The sequence below is a fragment of the Drosophila teissieri genome, unplaced genomic scaffold (assembly GCF_016746235.2).
Source record: "Drosophila teissieri strain GT53w unplaced genomic scaffold, Prin_Dtei_1.1 Segkk34_quiver_pilon_scaf, whole genome shotgun sequence".
In the NCBI taxonomy this organism is placed as follows: domain Eukaryota; kingdom Metazoa; phylum Arthropoda; class Insecta; order Diptera; family Drosophilidae; genus Drosophila; species Drosophila teissieri.
The window spans coordinates 58,931-82,056 of record NW_025225000.1 but is presented as its reverse complement, the minus strand read 5'-3'; the positions used below and the strand labels follow the sequence as shown (position 1 = coordinate 82,056).

Below are 23,126 nucleotides of genomic sequence, written 5' to 3'. Positions count from 1 at the left end.
AGTACTAGTACTTAGTTTACTTAGCAATACTGGTACTTAGTTTACTTAGCAGTACTGGTATTTGGTTTACTTACCAGTACTGGTACTTAGTTTACTTACTAGTAGTTTGTTTGCTTCAAATGATTGTCATTCAAGTCTACGACCCATTTTGTAAAGCTAGACTACGCACGCAGATTCTAGTCTACTAGACGCAGTTTGTTTTAGAGCTTTGCCACGACCACTATAGCATTCACACTTTTTCGATTTTATTTTATTGTATCGTATATATCTATATATATAAAAATTGAGAACAAGTTTGGTGAATGATTATAACTCCAGAACGCATGAGCCGATTTCAACGGTTTTGCATTCGTTGGAAAGGTCTCGGAAAAGGTCTTAGGAAATGAGCAAAGAAAATTCTGGAAAAAATCAAAAGAAATGCGGGTAAACCGTTTTTTACATGCAGCGCCATTTCTAAAACATAGGATGTCATTCTTCTCTGCTCATTTCGTTTTATTTAATTCATGAGACAAACATTATTTGGTTCATAAATAAATTGTAACAGCATGCATTTGTTTTTGAGGTGGTAAGTCGAACTGTGTTAATTATGTGTATCGTGCATTTGAGGTTAAACTCACCACTTCCACCTTCTTCGACTTCCTCATCCTCCTTCTTCTTCATCAATTAGAATTTACACGAGCCGAACGCAATAAAGCAAGAAGACTAAAGCATCAACAATCACGCAGGTTTTCAGAAGAAGGAGGAGGAAGACGAAGAAGGAAGAAGAAAAAGGTAGAGGAAGAAGAAAGAGAATGAAGAAGAAAAAAAGGATGAAGAAGAAGAAGGAAGAGGAGGAAAACGAAGAAGGAAGAAGAAGGAGGATTAAGAAGATGGAGGAGGAAGAAGAAGGAGAAGGATGTAACGGGTGAGAAAGTGGTGTAAAATTTACGAAGTGGAAACGCCGTAGTTTCGACTAATTGGACAGCTGACTCGGAGTGAATAGCGAATTGTATAAATGACCGGTGATTATTTTTTGTTTACAACTGGAAACGGAAAAATTGGAATGGTGGAATTGAAATCTTTTCTCCGCGTTGTATGTACTTTTAAAAACAAACACAAATTAATATCCAAGCAATACAGGAAAAAATATTTGTCGGGTGAACGACTTATATTTGGCGGTCGTATTATTTATTTATGGATGAACAAATTATTGTCTTGTAGTTTTTAAAATTTTTTAATTAAAAAAAAAAATAATTAAATAAATATTAAAAATTTATTTGTTAAAAAAGAAAAAACCGCTTTTAATTTATTGCTCGGAAATTGATTTGGAAATTTATGGAAAAAATTGATCGAAAATAAAACGCCTTTTCCGCGTCGGCACTTGGAAAAAATTTTATTTGTGGTTTGGATTTGCCGACGGGAAACAATTTACACTTTGGTATATGGAATGCAGATAATATGCGCAATGTGTGTCGGTAATATATGTAGATGTAATATATGCAATGTATATGTGATATATGTGGATGTAATATATGTAATGTATATGTGATATATGTGGATGTAATTTATGTAATGTATATGTGATATATGTATGTGGGTGTAATATATGTAATGTATGTGGATGTTGTATATGTTGATGTAATATATTATTGTATTCTTCGATAGCAAATTATATTAAGTGGACTGCGGAGTTAAAGAAAAAATGTGTTGCGAAAAGAATTTGGCTTGCGTTGGACACAGTGAAACGAGAACAGAATTTTGGCTACTTTTGGCAGAGCTTTGGACTTAGAAATTTTCACTGAACTTGGCACAAATTATTTTCACATTTGGAATTTTTCACTTTTCGGACTGGATGAATATTTAAATATATTCGGAAATTTGGACTTAAAAATTTTCACGAATGAGGAATGAATAAGTTCTTTTCTTTAATTGCCTTTTTTCGGAGAAATCCGTTAAATTTGACAATAAATCTTACAGCAAATTGAACGAAATTGAATTGAAATTGCAGACCGGCAATAAAATGGAATGGAAATTTCGTACTTATCTTGTAATTTGTTCGCTGGTGGACAAACTTGAAAATCCAGGTGATCTGGCTCGAATGGATCAAAATGTTGGGTGTGATGGGGGTTGCTGTCCTGGAATTTTCCAAATCGGCTGAAATAGAAAACACTCGACCGCGACCGGGCGTAATAGTTTTTACACTGAAGCTTATTCTAATTAGCTAGGCTCTCCCAAGCGCAGCGGAGACTCCTTGGAGACACTGTGGTGAAGAGCGTGACACCGGGAGAGGGAGCGGAGAGCGGGTGACAGTCAAAACCCCGTAACTTGGACACGTGTGTGTGTGTGTATATAAAAAGAAACGCCCTGCGGCGGGCGTTCAGCGTCGTGTGCAAATTCAGACTGCATTTTGGCCTCTCCTCCATTCTCGTTCTCCCCGTTGTATGCGCTGCCCAGAAACGAGAGAGCGATCAGCTGATCGCCGCTCCTCCGCACATTGGGACAAGCAGCAAACTGAACAGGCCGGAAACGCTTCCTTCTGCCTGTTACATACTTTTTTACGATTCTAGTATATACTTTTACACTACGAGTAACGGGTATTATTACTCGGAATGCGTATGGCAGAAGGTGACAATGTTGCAGCGCACATAAATACGTTCTGTTCGACAGTGGAAAAACTCAAAGAAACTTTCTCCGAGGAGACCTGAAAATGTAATCATTGGGGATCAGAAGTCAGAAGATGATAAAAATAAAGAAGCCAGTGAGAACCCCAGTGCACTATGCAGTGCAGCGATTCCAGAAAGAGACACAGTTCGTTACCAAGAGGATGACGAGGAGGAGCCACCGGCAGGAAAGGCAATGAGGATCGGGCCAGGCAGGCCTAGAATTATTCGGACCGGCAAGGCAGGGTGACCAAGGAAGAAAGCCAAGAAAGAAACCAAGGAAGAAAGCTATGAAGAAGCGTTATATATCCAGCAAGCTACATTTTCGAAGGAACCCTGAATATGACGCGCTCGTGAAAATAATACCTGGACGACTTGCGATTTGCCAAAAGGAAAACCAGCCATAGGATGTCGAAGGGTTATTACCATTATAAGGGACGGTGAAGGCTATCCCGAGCTGTACAAAGCTCGCTTGGTAGCGAAGAGAAATTTTTTCACAGTCAAGTCCAGATTTGAATAAGTGAACGAAGGTCAGCTGAGCACGTTTTTGGGTAAAACGTAACGGATAAAAAAAAACGTAACAGAAAAAGAACAGATAAAACGTAAAAGCGAATTAAGCAGTATAAAGATGAACCAGACTTTGTACATCAAGGATATGCTGCAGCGACACGACTTGGAGCAGTGCAAGCCGACAGCGACACTCTTAGACGTGGGATTCCAGATTTTCAACACAACGAGCATTGTGTTACTCAGGATCCAACCCCTTATCAGTCTTCCATAGGAGAGTTGATGTGGAATGCCAACAAAATATTAAGCTATCAGGCTGAAGGTTTGCCATTGGTGGGCTACGTTGATGCCGACTGGGCAGGTGATGTCAGCCACCGACGTTGGTACACAGGATTTATTTTCTTCTTGTCGAGAGGACATATCTCTTGAAAGTCGGAAAAAAACAGTGTTGCCTTAGGCAGCACTAAAGCAGAATGCATAGCGCTCTCATCTGCTGTGAAAGAAGCGCTACATCTAAGGCATTTAATCATCGAGATCGGTTGTGGATGGAAGGACTCTCCAACAATCTATGGAGACAATCTTAGCGCTCAGAATTAGGCCAGAAATCCAGTTTACCATGCGCGGTCAAAGCTTATTGATATCAGGTATCATTTCATTATGGAAGTTATCCATAAATACGAAGTGGAATTAAAATATGTACCAACTATCGATATGATATGCGATATGTTAACAAAGAATTATGAATGTTATGTACATTTCTGTATTGTAAACTTAAATGATTAAATTGGGGAGAAGTGTAGAAACTAGGTACAATATTACCATTTATAAGCGTATGTAAACGAACATAAGAATAACAGAATGTATACGTATCATATGCTTAAGTTTAGTTGTAAGGATCAAAGACTAGAAAGTCTTTCAAAATCGGTTCGTTACAACAAATATACTTGTTTTCCTCCCGAAATTCCGACTGAGAAAGTGCTTTTCCTACAAAACAACGGAACAACATTGTTTTCACAAAAAATAAGGCAATTAGATGTACTCTTATAGATATGTTAAGGAAATACAAAACCCGAAGTATTCCGATTAACAATCGTTAATTTTCCGGTAATAAGCCAAAACCATGTTTTTCCCACACAACGTTCCTGCAGAAAAAGTATCTTATTTAATTTTACAATGTCTTCATTTAAAAATTGTAAATAATATAAGTGTTCTAACATACCTTTGTATATGTTAAAAATAAAAATCATATATTTATGTATATCTATAGTACATATATATAAAATATTTTCTCTAAAATTGAGTACGTTTATGTTTTCTTACATTGACTGAGGCTATATTTTTAATCGTCATTGTAAGAAGGGCAGGTAATTTTTAAACAAACGGTACTTACGAAAACCAACTTACGAAAACTAAAAGAAGCGCGAAGCATTTTTGATGTTTTATTGCCTTTCTGTGCAGTTGCATTTTCTATTTTTAATCGTCAAGATATTCAGTGTTTTCTTGTGCCTTAGAAATTTAGCGGTGGCTTTCAGATTTGTGTTTGTATTTTGCAAGTAAGTATCACATAATTAATAATATATATAAATATTTAATTTCAATTGAATTTTTGTTTTGTTTCATTTTTTTTCCATTTTGTTTTCTTTTTTCTTCACAAACAGCATTGAACTGTCCTAATATTCTGAATTATAACATGACGACATTTTAAATTATAAATTTAAAAAGATGTGTGTATCCAAAACAGGGTTCGGCATGTACCGGAATATGCACGATAATAAGTAAATGAGCCATTTTTTTTTATTTCACTTAATACATATATCCAAAAGAGTATAAATATATACATACATTAGAGTAGAGAACTACGAGCCCTGACCACTATTAATTCGCACGGCTGGTGTTTTTACGCATATGCAATGTTTAGCACACAATATATGAAGATAATGCAGATAACACATACAAACATATATTTTTCTGAAAGATAATTTTATTCTCTATTTGATAGAACAAAAAGTTTGTAGTTTTTTAACGTACAACAACAACAGGATTTATTTACATACACTATTCTTATTATTGTTTACAAACGCTTGACCACTATTATTTCGTACGCTATAAACTTTACAGTCTATTTGGCTTAATATAATATATATAATTAATATTAATACTTGGTAACATCACCCTTAGCCCCTGAAACACATTTACAATTAATTTGCATTGAATTAAGCAGGTATTGGCACTGCTCTGTTGAAATAGAGTCCCATATTTAAATAATTGCTGTTGTTGTTGTACGTTTTTTTCTATCAAATAGAGAATAAAATTACCTTTCAGAAAATTATATGTTTGTATGTGTTATCTGCATTATCTTTACATATATTGTGTGCTAAACATTGCATATGCGTAAAAACACCAGGCGTGCGAATTAATAGTGGTCAGGGCTCGTATACAAAGACTTCTATCCAATGCTTCTAAACATATACATTATAGGGTAAGGCGTTGGTAGGCGAGGCAGATATATTTGTATTGATACATGTATATTATGGCGAACATGGTTAACATTTTTGAGATTTTTTGAGTTTCTTTATTTCTATTTTTTTTAGAGCGGAGAGACTGGTGGTAACCCGACATAAACGGTGGGTCACGGCCGTGCGTTCACCTTATTTTATATGGAAGATGACTTATCTCAAAAGTTAAACAATATAACTGGTCTAAGCACTTTTAGAGAGATGATGTGTATCCGGTTTTGTGTGAAAATAATTAAGTGGTTGTGCAAGTACGTCTTAACATTTGCGGGTTAGGGTCAGCACCCCACTCATGTAATACTGCGGGACCATTAAATATTCAGGCAGGGTGCGTTTACAAAAAGAGGTTGTTGACGCGGCCTGTGCTTGTGTGGATGCTGGTACTTTTGCCTGACGCACGATGTGACCAACCTTTCCTGGAAAAATAATGTCATTTTGTTAAAAAGCTATTTAATTAATTTAATTTAATTTAATTTTGGGCGAACATTTTTTGTAAGTTAGGGTAAGCTTTCGAAATGTTAGCGGTTTATTTAGAACTGAAAATAACCAATTTATTACTATAATATGATATTTACATAATTTAGACAATGTTTTTAATTTTTTTCATTTTTTCAAAGTTCTTTTGGCAGCAATATCACGTAGTCGTCCGACTTTGATCAAATTAAATCCGAAAATATAGTGTGATGTATGATCTAAAATTCGAAGAAAACGACTACAGCATTCTCATATAGTCGTCCAATATGGATCAAAATAAGTTTATGGATCTTTAAGTTTATAGTGTCAACTAATTTATAAATTTTTTTTTTTTGTTTATCTTCGGGGTCCCACTTTTGCCAACCGACCGAGGGGTGCTGTCGTCTGTCGAACGCCTTGATTGAAGATGTAAGATAATAGGTAGATAATTAACAGTATATACAAGAATAAGAAGGTAGTATAACTCGATAGTTAAATTCAAAGCTTTACGAGTAACGGATATAATAAAAAGGGTGGTAGACTGAAATAACAATCATTTGAAACAAACAAATTACCGACTGGTTCTTAGTGTACTCACCAGTACTAGTACTTAGTTTACTTAGCAATACTGGTACTTAGTTTACTTAGCAGTACTGGTATTTGGTTTACTTACCAGTACTGGTACTTAGTTTACTTACTAGTAGTTTGTTTGCTTCAAATGATTGTCATTCAAGTCTACGACCCATTTTGTAAAGCTAGACTACGCACGCAGATTCTAGTCTACTAGACGCAGTTTGTTTTAGAGCTTTGCCACGACCACTATAGCATTCACACTTTTTCGATTTTATTTTATTGTATCGTATATATCTATATATATAAAAATTGAGAACAAGTTTGGTGAATGATTATAACTCCAGAACGCATGAGCCGATTTCAACGGTTTTGCATTCGTTGGAAAGGTCTCGGAAAAGGTCTTAGGAAATGAGCAAAGAAAATTCTGGAAAAAATCAAAAGAAATGCGGGTAAACCGTTTTTTACATGCAGCGCCATTTCTAAAACATAGGATGTCATTCTTCTCTGCTCATTTCGTTTTATTTAATTCATGAGACAAACATTATTTGGTTCATAAATAAATTGTAACAGCATGCATTTGTTTTTGAGGTGGTAAGTCGAACTGTGTTAATTATGTGTATCGTGCATTTGAGGTTAAACTCACCACTTCCACCTTCTTCGACTTCCTCATCCTCCTTCTTCTTCATCAATTAGAATTTACACGAGCCGAACGCAATAAAGCAAGAAGACTAAAGCATCAACAATCACGCAGGTTTTCAGAAGAAGGAGGAGGAAGACGAAGAAGGAAGAAGAAAAAGGTAGAGGAAGAAGAAAGAGAATGAAGAAGAAAAAAAGGATGAAGAAGAAGAAGGAAGAGGAGGAAAACGAAGAAGGAAGAAGAAGGAGGAATAAGAAGGAGGATTAAGAAGATGGAGGAGGAAGAAGAAGGAGAAGGATTAAGAAGATGGAGGAGGAAGAAGGAGAATGAAGAAGAAGAAGGAATAAGGAGCATGAAGAAGTCAGAAGGAGAATGAAGAAGAAGAAGGAATAAGGAGCATGAAGAAGTCAGAAGAAGAAGGAGGAGGAAGAAGGAAGAGGTGGAAGACGAAGGAGGAAGACGAAGAGGGATAAAACGGTGAATTTAACCTCAAATGCACGATCCGCATCATTTACACAGTTCAACTTAAGACATTAGAATAACAAGATGCGTAACGCCATACGATTTTTTTGCACACGATTTTTTCGTCGTGGCTTTTCAAGTGGCTCCAGGCTCTCTCAAAATTTTGTTCAAAAGCCAGAGAGCGGAGAGCTCTAGAGCCAGCAGCTATCTTGTACGCCTACAGCGACAGCTGACCACTGTATTGGTGCACACGTATACACATGCATTGTAAAAATGACAAAATATGCCCTTCATCTTAGAAGTTCTTAGACTTTAAATCTATATTATTTTTTATAAATTGACACCACTTAAAAACTCTAGTCTACAATTATTCAAATTCAACACAGAAATAATAATAGCACAATCTATGTACAAAAAAATGCATAATAATTTTAAAAGATGACTTTATATTAGAATAATTGTCATTAGAGTATTCAGCGTGCGACGTGTGAAAAATATAAGAAGACAATGATTCTTCGCTGCTTATGTGCGCACTTCGTGCAGCAAGAAATCAATTTTGCAATAAACAGTTTACATATCTTTATTTATTTTATAAATATTATTTTCGTTTATGAATTATTTTTATGAAATATTTATTTTTTAAATGTAATTTCTTTTTTTTTTTTAAATTCTTTGTTTTAAATTATTTTAAAAAAAAATGCATAATAATTTTAAAAGATGACTTTATATTAGAATAATTGTCATTAGAGTATTCAGCGTGCGACGTGTGAAAAATATAAGAAGACAATGATTCTTCGCTGCTTATGTGCGCACTTCGTGCATCAAGAAATCAATTTTGCAATAAACAGTTTCCATATCTTTATTTATTTTATAAATATTATTTTCGTTTATGAATTATTTTTATGAAATATTTATTTTTTAAATGTAATTTCTTTTTTTTTTTAAATTCTTTGTTTTAAATTACAGTAGTAGCGCGCCAATTTTTTTGTTTTTCCTTTTAATACGTTTTCTTTTTCTCTTAATACGTTTGCTTAAAGCTGACTATAAGTAGAGCTTCTCGATTTTTTTTAAATTTCGCTATAAAATTGTGTTTACAATCAATTAAAGTTGTTTGGTTGCATTGCTAAAGTACGGAAATATATGTGCGAATTATATATTGCGATTGGTAGTGGTGAATAAGAGAAAATTTCAGTTAACAGAATTAAACTTAATTTCGTAATTTTACGCGCTAATACTACGTGCTGCTGTTACTGCTGCTTTTTGAAAAAGGTTAGAGTTAAAATTTATTATTTTTAATATAAAAATATTTTATTGGCCCATTGGAATTGCATGGCTATGGCCGAAAAGAAAAGGAGTAACATAAGTGGAAACAAGTGCAGTTTACCACACTGCAAAAAATCTGGGCGCGATTTCCCCACCCTTAAATTGTTTAGGTTTCCTGAAAAGGATCCAACAATTTTAATGAAATGGGCGGAAAAGTGCCAATTTACGGAGGACTTTGTAGCAAGCACTTCATCACTGTTTTTATGCCCTGATCATTTCTCCCCAGATGATATTGGGGTAAGATATCTGAAGAAAGGAACAATTCCAGATCGAAACCTAATGAAATATAATAATAATGATGAAATTAATTTCTATGCTGTAAGGTCGCCTGCGCAAAAAAGATACATTAAAAGTGTTTCAAAAAAAATATATTTTTTATAAAAATATGTCTGATGAAAGACAAATTCGTATTAAAATGCTGAGGAAAGAATACTCAAATTTAACACGAAAGATAAAAAACCTACAATCTCAAATTGATAAAATCAATTTAACGGGAAATGAAAAAATATTAGCAAAAATGCTTCTGAAAGAAAAAAAGGCACAAATACCAGATGGAATGATTCCGAGAAATTGTTTGCTCAGAGCATATATAACAGGTCGAATGAATCGGATAAAGTATGCATATTAACTTGTGATGAAGTAGCAATAAAAAAAAACTTAACGTATAATGTATCAGTTGATATAATAGATGGACTAGACCATTTAATTGATCGCTCTAATAAAATGGGAAGCCACATTTGCGTATTTGTAATTCGGGGTATTTTAAAGAAATGGAAATTTTTACTGAACTATTTCGTGCCGGAAACAAATATAAAAGGCGATTGCTTAAAAAAGCTTATTTATAAAAACATTAATATTGCTGAAAATATTGGGTTCAAAGTAAGGGGTGTTGTTTATGATCAAGGAGGTAACAACAGAAAATGTACCTCATTACTTGAAGTCACCAATTTACCTTAAATAGTAAGAAATATTATATGTTTTATGACATTCCGCATCTTTTCAAGTCTATGAGAAATAATTTTCTAAAACCTAATTTTGAAACCCCTGACGGAGGAGTTGGCTTTGATGTCATCCGAGAAGTTTACGAAAGAGTCACGTTAATCCAACTAGATTTGAGATGTTTGGCAACTCAGACACTTAGTCACACAGTTGTAACCAACTAGTAACCAAAACAAGCAATTTAATCGAAATAGTCCCGAAGTTGCAGCTTCTACTGCTGCATTTGTCCAAAAAGTTAATGATTACTTTGATTGCCTGAATAGCAGAGTATTAACTGACAAAAACCCCATGAAATGCGCACTTCAAGTAAACAATACTGTTTGGCATAAACTGAAGGAAATGCAGGAATACCTAAAATATCACGGGAATAATATATATTGTCTATATTTGCTATATTTGTACTCGTCAAAGATATATTTAAGGACCACACGGACCACTTTTTCTTTTTAACAAGTAGAGCTAACCAGGATCCCCTAGAAAATATATTTGCGTGCGTTCGAGCAAAAGGTAGTAACTGCAGAAATCCTAATTTAACGAATTTAATATAATAATTGCCAAGCTCATATCCTTACAATTTTTTAAATTTTCCCAAAATTCAAATTGCGAATCAGATGATGATGTGATGTTGCCAATAGAGTTCGATTCGATTATATATCAGCCTTGCATTGAAAAAAAAGAAATACAGCAGCAAGAATACAGTGTATCATTTTCTGAAATTGTAGAAGGCAATGAGAGGTACTTTGACCAAAATATAGATAATTTTTTGTGCAATGATATACCCATTGAATTAACTTCGAGTAGATATTTTGTAGGATATATTGCAAAGGGATCAAGTTGCGATAAATGCAGATCGGTAATTTTAAAAGAAACCGAGCATTTAACAGCTCCATCAGAGCTTTTTATACATGAGAAAAACTACTCGACAGAATCGGACTTTGGAAAACTAAAGGCACCATCTGATCTATTTTTTAATATTTGTTAAATATTTTTAAAAACAAGAAAGAACGCTATAGTCGAGTTCCCCGACTATCTGATACCCGTTACTCAGCTAGTAAAAGTGCGAAAGAGTCTTCAGCACTGACAGTTTTTGGCGGTTTAGAAATTCGAAATCGATAGAAATTTACAAGACTAATACAAAAATGAAAAAATATCGAAACATTTTTCAAAAGTGTGGACGTGGCAGTTTTGGGCGGTTTGTGGGCGGAGTGGGCGTGGCAACAAACTTGCGCTGCGTCTATGTCCCTGGAGTCTGTATGCTTAATCTCAACTTTCTAGCTTTTGTAGTTCCTGAGATCTCGACGTTCATACGGACGGACAGACGGACATGGCCAAATCGACTCGGCTACTGATCCTGATCAAGAATATATATACTTTATATGGTCGGAAACGCATCCTTCTGCCTGTTACATACTTTTCAACGAATCTAGTATACCCTTTTACTCTACGAGTAACGGGTATAATAATAAAAAACAAATGTGTATACAAAAATTTATTGTAGACCAATGCATTAAGTGCACAAATGAGAGTAGTGATTTCTCATTATGGTTTCATGTAGAAAATGAATGTTATGAGCATAAAATAGATCTTTTAAAAAAACTTATAAAAGTTTTGCTTTTTAAACATTGCAAGTGGACTGTTATTACTGATAGACAAAAAAGTCAAGCTAAACTCAGCATTTTATCTCATAAGTGAAAAAAATGAAAACATTCAAATAATTGACGACTTAAAAAGTTAAATTATATAATTAAAAAAAGAGGCAATATGTAATAAAAAGCAATAGTTAGAAAACTAGCTTAGTTGGGGAACATGGAAATGTTTTAATGTTGAACATTTAAATATTTCATGTCGACTCGAAGGTCATATAAATATAAGACCCCATTACAATTGTAATGGCCTCCCCGTGGTGTTCCCTGGGTACCGATTATTAGATATATTACATATAATTAATTATCAATATAAATATCAATATGTAAACGGTAGCTAATTCGAGCGGCGCTTTTATCAAACGAATATTTAAAAAAAATTCTTTCAAACCATAATAGTTACGAATCAAAATTGACCAAAACATTAATCAAATTTGTTTCTTAGATTAAAATTGATTTCGGCCCGAAAATCGCCTTCTAGCACAAGCACGCACACATACACACTATCTCCTTTAATGTTTTAACTCACACAAGTGAGACAATTCTATTTTTAGATTTTTACGCTCTCAATTTTAGGCGAGCGAAAAGAGAGCAATTTTGGTCGTCACCAAAAAAGTGGCTGCATAGTGCAAAACAAATGTATGGCCGTTACGCATCTTGTTATTATAATGTCTTTGGTTCAACTTACCACTTTATTGAATCTAAAATTTCCTTGGTTTAAGCTGCAGTGCCATTTCTGAAATATAGGATGTCATTTTTCTCTGCTCATTTAGTTCCAGAGTGCTATTCTCTTTCATTCAATTTTGTGCTTTTGGAAATCAAATTGAATGGTGGACGAACAGCACACTCAGCATTAAAATTGCCGTTAAATGTGCAGGTTTGTTTGGATTCATTGATTGATCTATTTAAAATACATTAGAGCTAATTACTATATTATTTTTGAACGTACAGGTGATTGACAATCCCACATGCAACATATCAAGAAATTCTGCAATGGCAAAAGTTTTGCAGCAAGCAGCAATTATTATATTGGATGAATGTACAATGACCCATAAAAAATCTCTGGAAGCATTAAACAGAACAATGCAAGATCTACGTCGCAATCAACAAATTTTTGGTGGTGCACTAATATTTTTGTCAGGAGATTTCCGACAAACATTGCCGGTCATTCCACGTGCAACGTTAGCTGATCAGGTCAATGCATGCTTGAAGTATTATGTCCTGTGGCGATATGTCCAAAAATTGACATTGAACATAAACATGCGTGTTCAATTGCACAATGATCAATCTGCAGAACGGTTTTCGAAGCAATTATAAGAAATCGAAAGTAGCAATGTTCCAAATACAAATGGCTTGATCACTTTGGAAAACAATTTTTGTACAATTCTACAATCTATAGGCGAATTAATAGAAAGCGTTTTTCCAAATATAATTCAAAATCAAAGAAATCACGATTGGTTGACAGAACGAGCAATATTGTCACCAAAAAATGTACATGTCAATGAAATCAATTTTCACATTCAAGAAAAATTGCCAGGCGCACTGACATCATATAAATCTTTTGATAGCGCAATGAAAGAAGATGATGCAGTCCATTATCCAGTTGAATTTTTAAATTCCCTAGAACCGCCTAGTATGCCACCGCATTATTTGAACTTAAAAATCGGCTCATCAATTATTTCACTACGGAATTTAAATACACCAAAATTGTGCAATGGCCCAAGATTGGTTGTAAAAAAATTGATACTGAATTTAATTGAAGCCACGATATTGACTGGAAAAGCGAAAGGAGAAATGGTGCTCATACCGCGTATTCCGTTGATACCAATAGACATGCCGTTTGAATTTAAGCGACTGCAATTCCCAGTGCGTCTATCATTTGCCATGTCCATCAATAAGGCACAAGGACAAACGCTTCAAGTATGCGGGTTGAATTTGGAAGAGCCGTGTTTTTCTCATGGGCAGCTATACGTAGCCTGTTCAAGAGTTGGCATTCCAAACTCTTTGTTTGTATTCGCTCCAAATGGACAAACGAAAAATATGGTTTATCCAAATGTTTTGGATTGAAAATAACAATTTTCAAATAAAAAAAATGACTTTCATATAACAAATTCTAGGAATTTTTCATTGAATTTTAAGACTGCATGCGGCGAAGCGCATACGGCCCACTAGTATTCTATTAATATATATATTATATAGTAAAAGGTATACTAGATTCGTTGAAATGTATGTAACAGGCAGAAGGAAGCGTTTCCGACCATATAAAGTATATTCTTGATCAGGATCAATAGACGAGACGATCTGGCCATGTCCGTCTGTCTGTCGGTCCGTATGAACGTCGAGATCTCAGGGACTATAACAGCTAGAAAGTTGAGTGTACAGTTATTCACCTCCACGCCGCCCAGTCATGCCTAAATATTGTGTATATATAATAATGTAAAGCACATGAGTATAGCAAGCTTGCTCTTGTATTTTGATGGGAAAGAAAGAGGCTAGATGTGCTAAATTCCTATATTAATTTCAGTAAATTACACAGTGAAGGAGAAATTTGAGATCATATAAACGGGATATATTCATTATCAACAGCCGAATCGATAAGTCCATATCCGTCTATCCGTCCGTGCGGTAATACGCAAAATAGTAACACAGTTTTAAAGCTTTCTGCCTAAAAGTTTCTTAAAAAGGTGCTTTTTCACCTTATTAAAGAATTACCTTCTCTTCGTTAAAACACATTTTCATGCACTAATGTACGCACATGGACCACCTTATATGTACATGGACAACCTGTTTGGAGTCAGTAATCTTATCTTACCGTCCCTGGCAAGCCGTAGAACGAAGCTTGGAGCATTCTTTATTTGTAATCCTATTTCTGGCATAGTTGATAGTAACTATTATTTTCATGACCCCTACAGATAATTATGTTTTGAATATAATATATCTCAAATCTCCAGTTAAGCTGTTCGACAGACGTTAGCACCCATTGATCGGTTTGGCGGAAGTTGTAACCGTGGGACAAAGAAAGAAAGAAAAAAACGAGAAAGAACGCTGTAGTCAAGTTCCCCATCTATTTGATACCCATTACTCAGCTGGTGGAAGTGCGAAGGAGAAATTTCGATCTCGATCTCCATACTCTACGAGTAACGGGTATACAAATTGTTATATATTAGTTAGTTGACACTATAAACTTTAGGATTCATTTTGATTAATGTTGGACCACTATATGCAATCGCTGTAGTCGATTTCTTCGAATTTCAGATCATACATCAGTTCCTAGAGACTATTTTTTTGGACTTAATTTGGTCAAAGTCAGATGTCATAATGATGTAGTCGATTCCTTGGAGTTTTCCCGTTAATTTTTGTAGCTAATCATTAAAAATTGGTAAAAAAAAAAAAAAAAATCAATTAAAACATTTTTCAAAAGCGTGGTCCTGAGGGTTTTTTACGGAATTTGTGAAATTGGCTAGAAAATAAAAAAAATCACCGAATAGGTTTTAAAAGTAAGCAAGACAATTTTTGGCTCTTTGTGTGCGTTGGTTTCCAACTTTAATTACACTTCAATATAAAGATCCCCGAAATGTACTTAGTACAACCATTGAGCAGCGGGCACTTGTCGTCAAACCCTTTAATGTGGAAAAAGTCAGCGAGTTATTGCAGATTGCCCAATCAATACCATAAAGTTTTGTTAGGGAAAACCGTAAACCGTCAAAATGACAGAAATAAAGCCTGTTGGGAAATCGCCTCAAAAGTTTTTAGAATCGTACAAAATATTAAATTATAAATTGAAAATAAAAAGAGAAGCAGAATAAACTGCACAAAAAAAGCTTCATTGAAAAAAACCGGCAAATTATGATTTGTTATATATCTTTTTCGTTTTTAAAATTAGAAAACAGTTTTTGTTTAATAAATATGTAAATAGTCCCACTTAAAATACTGCGTTTCCATTTTTCTTGTATCTTTCTTAGTTTAGCATCAGTAACGACTTGAACTTTAATTTACTAACTGCGCGACATAAGCTTCAAACCACTGTATTAAACATCTTACCCATCACGTTTGCGCAATGAAAGCGACCATCTAGTTGCTGAAGGAGGGAAAGATCTCGACAACGTGCCCAGGCATTAAGTATGTCCCTCACATTTATAGGCACTAATTCAGTTCTGCCTTCGGCATTCTGTTAGAAAAATGTGTTGCATTAGTTTTAAAAAGTGTATACAATATGTATTTTATATTACCCGTTTAAATTGGACAATGAGCTGTTGATGGGTCGCCATCTCGATCAGCCGTTTAAGTTTGGGATGGTTTCCCTGCTGCTTTGAGGCCTGTATCAGTAGCTGCTTAAGATTGACACTGCTTTCTGTCCGTCGCCGCTTGTCCAGTTGCTTGAAATAGCCATGAAGCAGCTCCCTGTCATAGGGCACGCGCAGTTTATCAAGGGCTTGCACTAGGTGCTCCTCGTTGCACGTCTTTCCTGTAGACAGACTTGCCACCAGTGGCTCAGTCAGATAGCCTTGATTGAGAAGCTATTTCGCGAAAGTGGGTAATTTCACTATTTACAACTAATATAGCTAGCGTATACACACCTGTAGACCGTTGAAACTATTATCACACGAAATAAAACTTTGGTTGCGGGTTGGGTTCAAATTGGAACCAGAAACCATTCCGGTTATTAATAAGTTGTACCTGTTGGCGAACGGAACCCCATCGAAGTATACTGGGGACCCGCTTCGACAGCGCACCTGGTCCGACCGCGCGTAAAGCGAAATGCTACTGCCCCGACTGCCAGCTGATCTACGGCATTTAGGACATGTGCCCGGGTCTGGGGCTTTGCCGATGGTGTTGGCCAAGAACTCCTTTTCTAGACAGTCTAAGCAGTTTTCCTCTTTGATTCCCAAGTCAAATTGGTCCGTGCACGAAGAAGACGTGGTCAATGTCACAATAGTCGCAGGAGCAACTTGATCGTGCTTTGTCCCCGACCCTGACAGTTGCTGCTGGCATGATGTTGCACGGAAATCAGTGCAGCTATAGCAACGTTCGTCAAAGCTAGTCGAAGGGCGAGAGCGCCGCGACTTGTATGAGGAGCTTTTATTCATCACAGACGAGGTGTGCAAAAAACGCTTTGGCTTAGCACCAGTCAGCTTAGGCTCTGGATTTTCGCTGGGGACACTAGTGCTGCGCGAAAAATTTGAGCCTGTGCGCAATGGGTTAGGCAACGAATGAGCCTGAGACCGAAAGCTTCCGGAGGATTTAACCTGCTTTTCCGCGCCAACAATTATTAGCTCATTTAAATCTATGTCCACGCCAGCTTCACTAACACCTACGTCTTTGATTTTATCTAAATTCAAGTTGATGCGGGCGAACTTCTTACTAAGGCGCTGCTTTTGATGCTGCATTAGATCTTCTTGCGGAAAATCATCTATGGGCGAGCTGTGCAGCTGCCCTTCCTGCGAGGAAGTAGCTCCGCCTACGTTGGTCATTTGGCTATAGTCGCGTTGCATTAACAACAAATTGGCCTGCGGCAGGATGCCCATATGGTGGGGCCCGCCAACAAGATCCAACTCTGATGAGGGGTCTGGCTCGAAGTCCATTTCCAGGAACTCGGTCTCATCTTCGACGCAAATGACGCTATCGCTTCCTACAGCATGTACTGGTCCTCGGCCGATGTCCAAGTGCTGCCTACCTAAGCTGCCCGTGGCGATTATCTTCATGTCCAGATCAGCCCCTTCACCACAGTAAGCGTAGACACAGTCGTCAGAGTTGATAGATATCTCCTCTGCGTTCTCGTTGTCGTCGTCCAGCAAAATTAGATCGTCACCATAAAAATTTTCACTAGCATAGCTTAGATTTTCCGTCGAATTGTTTATGGAGGTGCGGCTGGAGTTATAGCCACAAGCGGCGGCTTCAAAGGATGAGAGTTCTGCTGCTGTAAGTCCATAGCTTGCCACGTCCAGTTCGCAGTAGGCAGCACTTTCCTCCTGCTTAAAAGGTGAACAGAAATAAAGCATGATGAACATGATTTTTGCGATTATAGCGGTGGTTACTTACCTTATCACCACCCTCTGCGGCCATGGTCGCTGCACCGCACTCTCCTGTCTTAGCCTCGCCATCTCCCCCGGTTCCGTCGACCAGCTCGTCCACTGCTACGGCCTGCGCTGATGTTGTTGCTGCTCGTTTTTGGTTTGTGCCCATTGTCTTTACACCGGTCCCACAATTGACTTGGCTGAGTAAAAGCTCCGGGAGTTGCTCGTCAGCCGCATCAGAACTGCGGGACCGCGTCGCACTGTAATTAACGATATTGTTATTGTTACTGAGATGCAAACGCCAATTTAATTTATCTAGATTTCGAAAATCCATTCCTTTTCGGCCTGGGCAGTGTTACCAGATGGTGGAACGATAAAAATGCCGTCGCAAGCCGCTTAAAATCGTTGGTGCAACGAAAATAATGCGATCCATTCACACAGCCAAATTAATGCGTCAATGGTAAAAAGCTCAATAAAAAAATTCAAAAGCAACTAATTTAAAGAGATTATGGTACATTTTTTGGAAAGAGGGGCTTTGAGGCAAAGTTTCGTAATAATTTACCAAATTTTGTTTTTCCTGATTAAGTAATATTTGGGGAGAATCATCCTTTTATAATTAATTTTTTTTTACGGAAGGGGTGAGATATCATAAAAATGTGATTACGTAATAAATAACCGTCCTTACATTCTAGTATCGCAAAAAATCAGGGTGAGCAAATCATATGACAAATAGTGTTCGCTAGTTTTCGATATTTTTATTGTTATCTGCAGTGCTATAAAAGGCGTACTTAGATGCTGCTTCTCATTTTAACTAGTCGAATTCTACGCAAGTATATCAGAAACCGAAAATGCAATGACGTGTCATGTTTTTGTTGTTTGTTTGAAATCGGCAAAATGACTAATAAAATACACAAAAAAAAAAGGTCGACGTAACAAATTTATTAAAGAGTGTGAACGTGAAAATGTTTCTTCTATCTGTTACATTTTTTCAACGAGTTTAGTATACCCTTATACTCCTGGAGTAACGGGTACAAAAATATTCGAAAATACTTGTTGAAAACAAGCGATATTCCGTTCGAGAGATATTGCTAAATAAGATTTTTGACTATGAAACTCTTATTTTCTCTGTCAAACATCTCGATAAAGAAAACAGTAGCACTACATTTTTAAAATCAAAACAAGAGATAACAATATAGTCGAGTTCCCCGACTACCTGATACCCGTTACTCAGCTATTCGAAGTGCGAATGAGAGACTTCAACACTGACAGTTTTTGGCGGTTTGTGTAAATTTACAAGACTAATACAAAAATGAAAAAATATCAAAACATTTGCGCCAACTACATCAATCAACTTGACCTCCCCCTGCCTAAGCCCAGGAGGTCCTTCAAATCGCCAGCACACTGGTGTTCCAAACAGCCAAACATAAACCTTCAAATCTACAATGCTACTAAAAAGGATACATTCCGCCCCACTTCACAAGAAATTAGGCACATTTTAAGCTATCATCCAACAAAAGTCACCTTGCTCTGGGTTCCGAGTCATCAAGGAATCCATGGAAATGAACTAGCTGACAATGCCGCTTAAAATATGAGATTTACAACATCAATCCTTTTCACTCCGATTAACTGCAAGGATATACAAAGTAGAATTCAGCCATACCTTAAAGAAAAGTAACTCTCCGAATGGGCTCGTTGCCTCGCACTCCAGTCCGCTGGCAGAGATTTGTTGCACAATATTAAAGTAAGTAATCATGTTTTGTGCGAATATTGCCGCTAATTTGACTGAAGTAGATTTTATTTGCAACAAAAATATGAAAAAATATCAGAACATGTTTCAAAAGTGTGGGCGTGGCAGTTTTGTTCGGCTTGTAGGCGTTAGGGTGGGCGTGGCAAAATGGGTAAACAACTTGCGCTGCGTTTATGTCTCTAGAATCTGATCAAGAATATATATACTTTATATGGTCGGAAACGCATCCTTCTGCCTGTTACATACTTTTCAACGCATCTGTTATACCTTTTACTCTACGAGTAGCGGGTATAATTAGACAAGTTAGGGAAATACCTATATTTGACAGGAGAAAGGGTTTCATCAAATTTAATTAGACCCAGACTATATTCAAAAAACTGTATTTTCTACCAAGAAGGTTATTTACTTTTGGTTTTAAAAACGCACCTGCTACATTTCAGCGTTGCATGAATAATACATTATACATATATACATATATTACATGTTCCCATTGTTTACTATATTTAGACGACATTATATTACAGGAGCACATTCAATATCTTTAATAAGTATTCAAAAGTCTTTAGAGATCAAATATTAAATGTTAGATAAATGTAGTTAGATAAATGTTCATTTATGTATGGAGAAACTGATTTCCAAAAATAGTAAAAAATCTGAATCTCTTTCCTGTATTCTCTGAGTCACACCCGGTGTCCCACAAGGGAGCCACCTTTTTACCTTATTTATTCACGACCTTCCCTTAGTAATAAAACATTCGGTAGTACCTATGACCGTAGACGATGTTAAATTATGACTCCAGTATAAGGACATTGCTATTCATTTGGACTTACAATACGATCTATATAGCTTTCAAATATGGTGCCGCGATAACTTTTTAAACATAAATGGCTCGAAGTGTAAAGTTATGACCTCAACTCAACACGCGACGTACGCTAAGTGGGTACCCTTTGGACAGAATAAAACGGGTTAATTATCTTGTTGCTCTTCTGAACCCTGAACTAAAATTTTCAGACCATATTTTGTCTATTATCAATAAGACCAGGGATGTGCTTGGTTTTATAAAAAGATGGTCAATGGAATTTAATGATCCTTACATGACCATAACCTTATTCATTTCATTAGTTCGTACGATTCTTGGGTATGGATCACCTGTTTGGAGTCCACAATACGTAGTTCACTCGGACCTCATTGAATCGGTTCGGGAAAAACTTCTTACTGATTGCCTTACGGCGCCTAAATTTGGATGCAAGCCTTATATTACCTCCTTATTCCAGTAGACCAATGTTAATTAATTTACCTAACGGTAGAACGATGCGTGGAACAGTCAATATTTATAATCTTATTTGTGGTGAAGTTGATAGTCCCAACTTGGTTAGTCGGCTAAACTTCTCTGTTTCATGCAGATTCACTAGAAACTACTTACCACTAATCTTAAATAATTTTAGATCTTACTTTGAGTTGCATTACCCCTATATTCTGACTAAAATAGACTTTATCATATTATCTCTAATCTTGACTCTCTGCTGCTCTTAAAGCAATTTTTGGGTCTCGCAGCCGCCAGCAGCTTCTAAATTTATTTCTTCATTTATTGTCAATGTTCAGCTGTGAGTGCATCTAAGCTCTCCTCTCACGCCCGCTCTAGTACTCTCGCACCTACACTTTGGCTTGGAGTTCTGGTGTTGTCTGTAATCAACAAATGCACGCTTTCGCATCCAACAAATGCATGCGCGCATCGCTACTAAACTTCGCAAAAGAAAATTCGTTTAAAATTCGCTGCAAAATAAAAGCGTCTTTTTATTTTTGCAAACATAGCTAATAAAAAGGTTTATTAGCTCAACAGCAAACAATTCTAACTTTTTAAACAATATTTATAATTTATAATTAATTATTTATTAATATTATATATAATTAACAAATATTTATACAGTTCCTCGTTTCCGTACTCTTTTCTATATTGCGTCTATATTCTCGCGAATCGAGCCGTACGGTTGGGCAGTCGGAGACTCGGACGTAGTCTAAAAAGAAAATACATATCCAGATTTTGTAAGGAAATTTGATTTAATTAGATATGCAATAGATATGCAGTACTATCCTTGAAAGGGTACACATATTTTTTGCCAGTAGAATTTTAAACGAACATGAGTTTAACTATACATCCATCCATATCGTTTCTAGAGATTGCGACGTCAAAATTGGGCAGTCAATCTGGTTCACTGGATCACTATTTCTGAGGGACAAAAAGAAAAACTGGCCCAGAAATGCACATTTTGAGCTGGACGATGAAGTCTTGCGTCAGGAAGCAAGGAAGACTGCAGTGGATTGACCGCTGCTGTGCAAACTTCCAATTGGTTGGATGTCATCGAGGGATTCTCGCCACACCTCAAACTGCTAAGTGTTTTCGCATATATGTTCCGCTTAACAAAGAAATGCAAAGACAAGAGTATAGTTTTCGAAGAAATTCTGTCACCGAATGAATATAATAAAGCTTTTCATAAAATTATCGAAATAGTTAAAAAGCATCTGTATCAAATAGAAACTGTCTTCAACGATTGAACTTATTTATTCATGAAGACACTTTGTGCAACATTTCGTTGTTGCGAGTTGGATGGCGTCAGCTGTCGCTTCTGTATCATACGATGCCAAGTTTTTCTTGCTGATAAAGAAAACCTACCAATTTGAACAGAGCTACGTCCGGCATCTGCCCAATTCAAACTCATGTCGGCCTTCAAGTGCTTGTTAGCATCCTACGGCAGCGTACTTGGATCGTTAACGTTCAGGAACTCTGCAGTCAAACAGTTTGATCATGTTCGCTGTTTTAAATGCAAGCCTTGACTGATGACACAAACTATGGGAAATCTACCCGCAGATAGACTACTTGCTCTCCGCCCATTATTTGACGTTGATTTTTGTGCCCTGTCTGTTTATTTGTTTGTATCAGAACTAAGAACTGATTCTTTTTTATTGGATTATTGGTCGACGAGGATGTCCGCAGACGGTTCATTGCGACAGCGCGACGAACTTTGTCGAAGCGAGTCGTCACTTCCAGGATCTTCGCAAGCGGATCGAGGAGCAGGCTGACGCAATTCGCGAATTTGCATACCTGATGACGGCTTGTCTCGGCAGTCAGGAAATCGTTTTGGCGGCGATGGGAATATGTCCTGGGCCTTTAAGTTCAGGGCAAGAGGCAAGAGACAACAGTGGCTCGACCTTGGAAGGATCAGTGTTTTGGAGGGCGATTCACATGCTGGCGCCGCTGCAACTTTGTGGAAGCCGCGGAGGCGTTCAAGGGGGCCGGTGTTGGCTGAAGTTAGAAAATGTAGTGGTTTATTGTTATTGTATGGATTAAAAAAAAAATTTAAGTTTAGTGTCAGTTAGTTTAGGGCGGAAGCGTGAGAGCAAAATAAAGCTCTTTTCCGCTCTCTGCAAATTTGCCCCGCCTTCGCCAACTTTCTTTAAGCTAGGCTCTAAGTATGATCATGTGGAAATTGAAGTCATGTCGAAATTTGAAACCGTCAACCGCATTCTCCTCATCGCCGCCGAATAAATAAATAATTTTTGCCAAGTTTATCAGTATTTTTATAAACTAATCAAAAATTTCATGGGCAAATACATAAAT

At 36.6% G+C, this 23,126-nt stretch overlaps 1 protein-coding gene across 4 annotated transcripts; it reads right to left on the bottom strand.

Moving 5' to 3' along the window:
• Positions 1–4,931: 4,931 nt before the first annotated feature.
• On the bottom strand, positions 4,932–18,231 carry LOC122625640. 4 transcript variants are annotated; one of them, XM_043805742.1, is made up of 5 exons: positions 17,789–18,231; positions 16,327–17,718; positions 15,979–16,266; positions 15,791–15,917; positions 4,932–6,075 (listed from the first exon to the last, which is right to left on the bottom strand). In XM_043805742.1, exons 1-5 carry the CDS (start codon positions 18,095–18,097, stop codon positions 5,918–5,920), a joined length of 2,274 nt encoding a protein of 757 aa, XP_043661677.1. In that variant the 5' UTR covers positions 18,098–18,231; the 3' UTR covers positions 4,932–5,917. The 4 variants fall into 4 exon arrangements, with proteins under 4 accessions (XP_043661677.1, XP_043661676.1, XP_043661678.1 ...); XM_043805741.1 differs by having other exon boundaries at positions 4,935–6,075; positions 16,327–17,721; XM_043805743.1 differs by lacking the exon at positions 4,932–6,075 and adding an exon at positions 6,282–6,528 and having other exon boundaries at positions 16,327–17,721.
• Positions 18,232–23,126: the final 4,895 nt, after the last annotated feature.

Bases quoted from the DNA above. Each gene is read 5' to 3' on its own strand.
- LOC122625640 (XM_043805741.1), bottom strand. From the start codon at position 18,097: ATGGATTTTCGAAATCTAGATAAATTAAATTGGCGTTTGCATCTCAGT. The intron at 16,267-16,326 runs GTGTGTATACGC...TTCGCGAAATAG, and splicing joins ATAGTTTCAACGGTCTACAG to CTTCTCAATCAAGGCTATCT. The intron at 6,076-15,790 runs GTAAGATGTTTA...TTATTTTTCCAG, and splicing joins TCATTGCGCAAACGTGATGG to GAAAGGTTGGTCACATCGTG.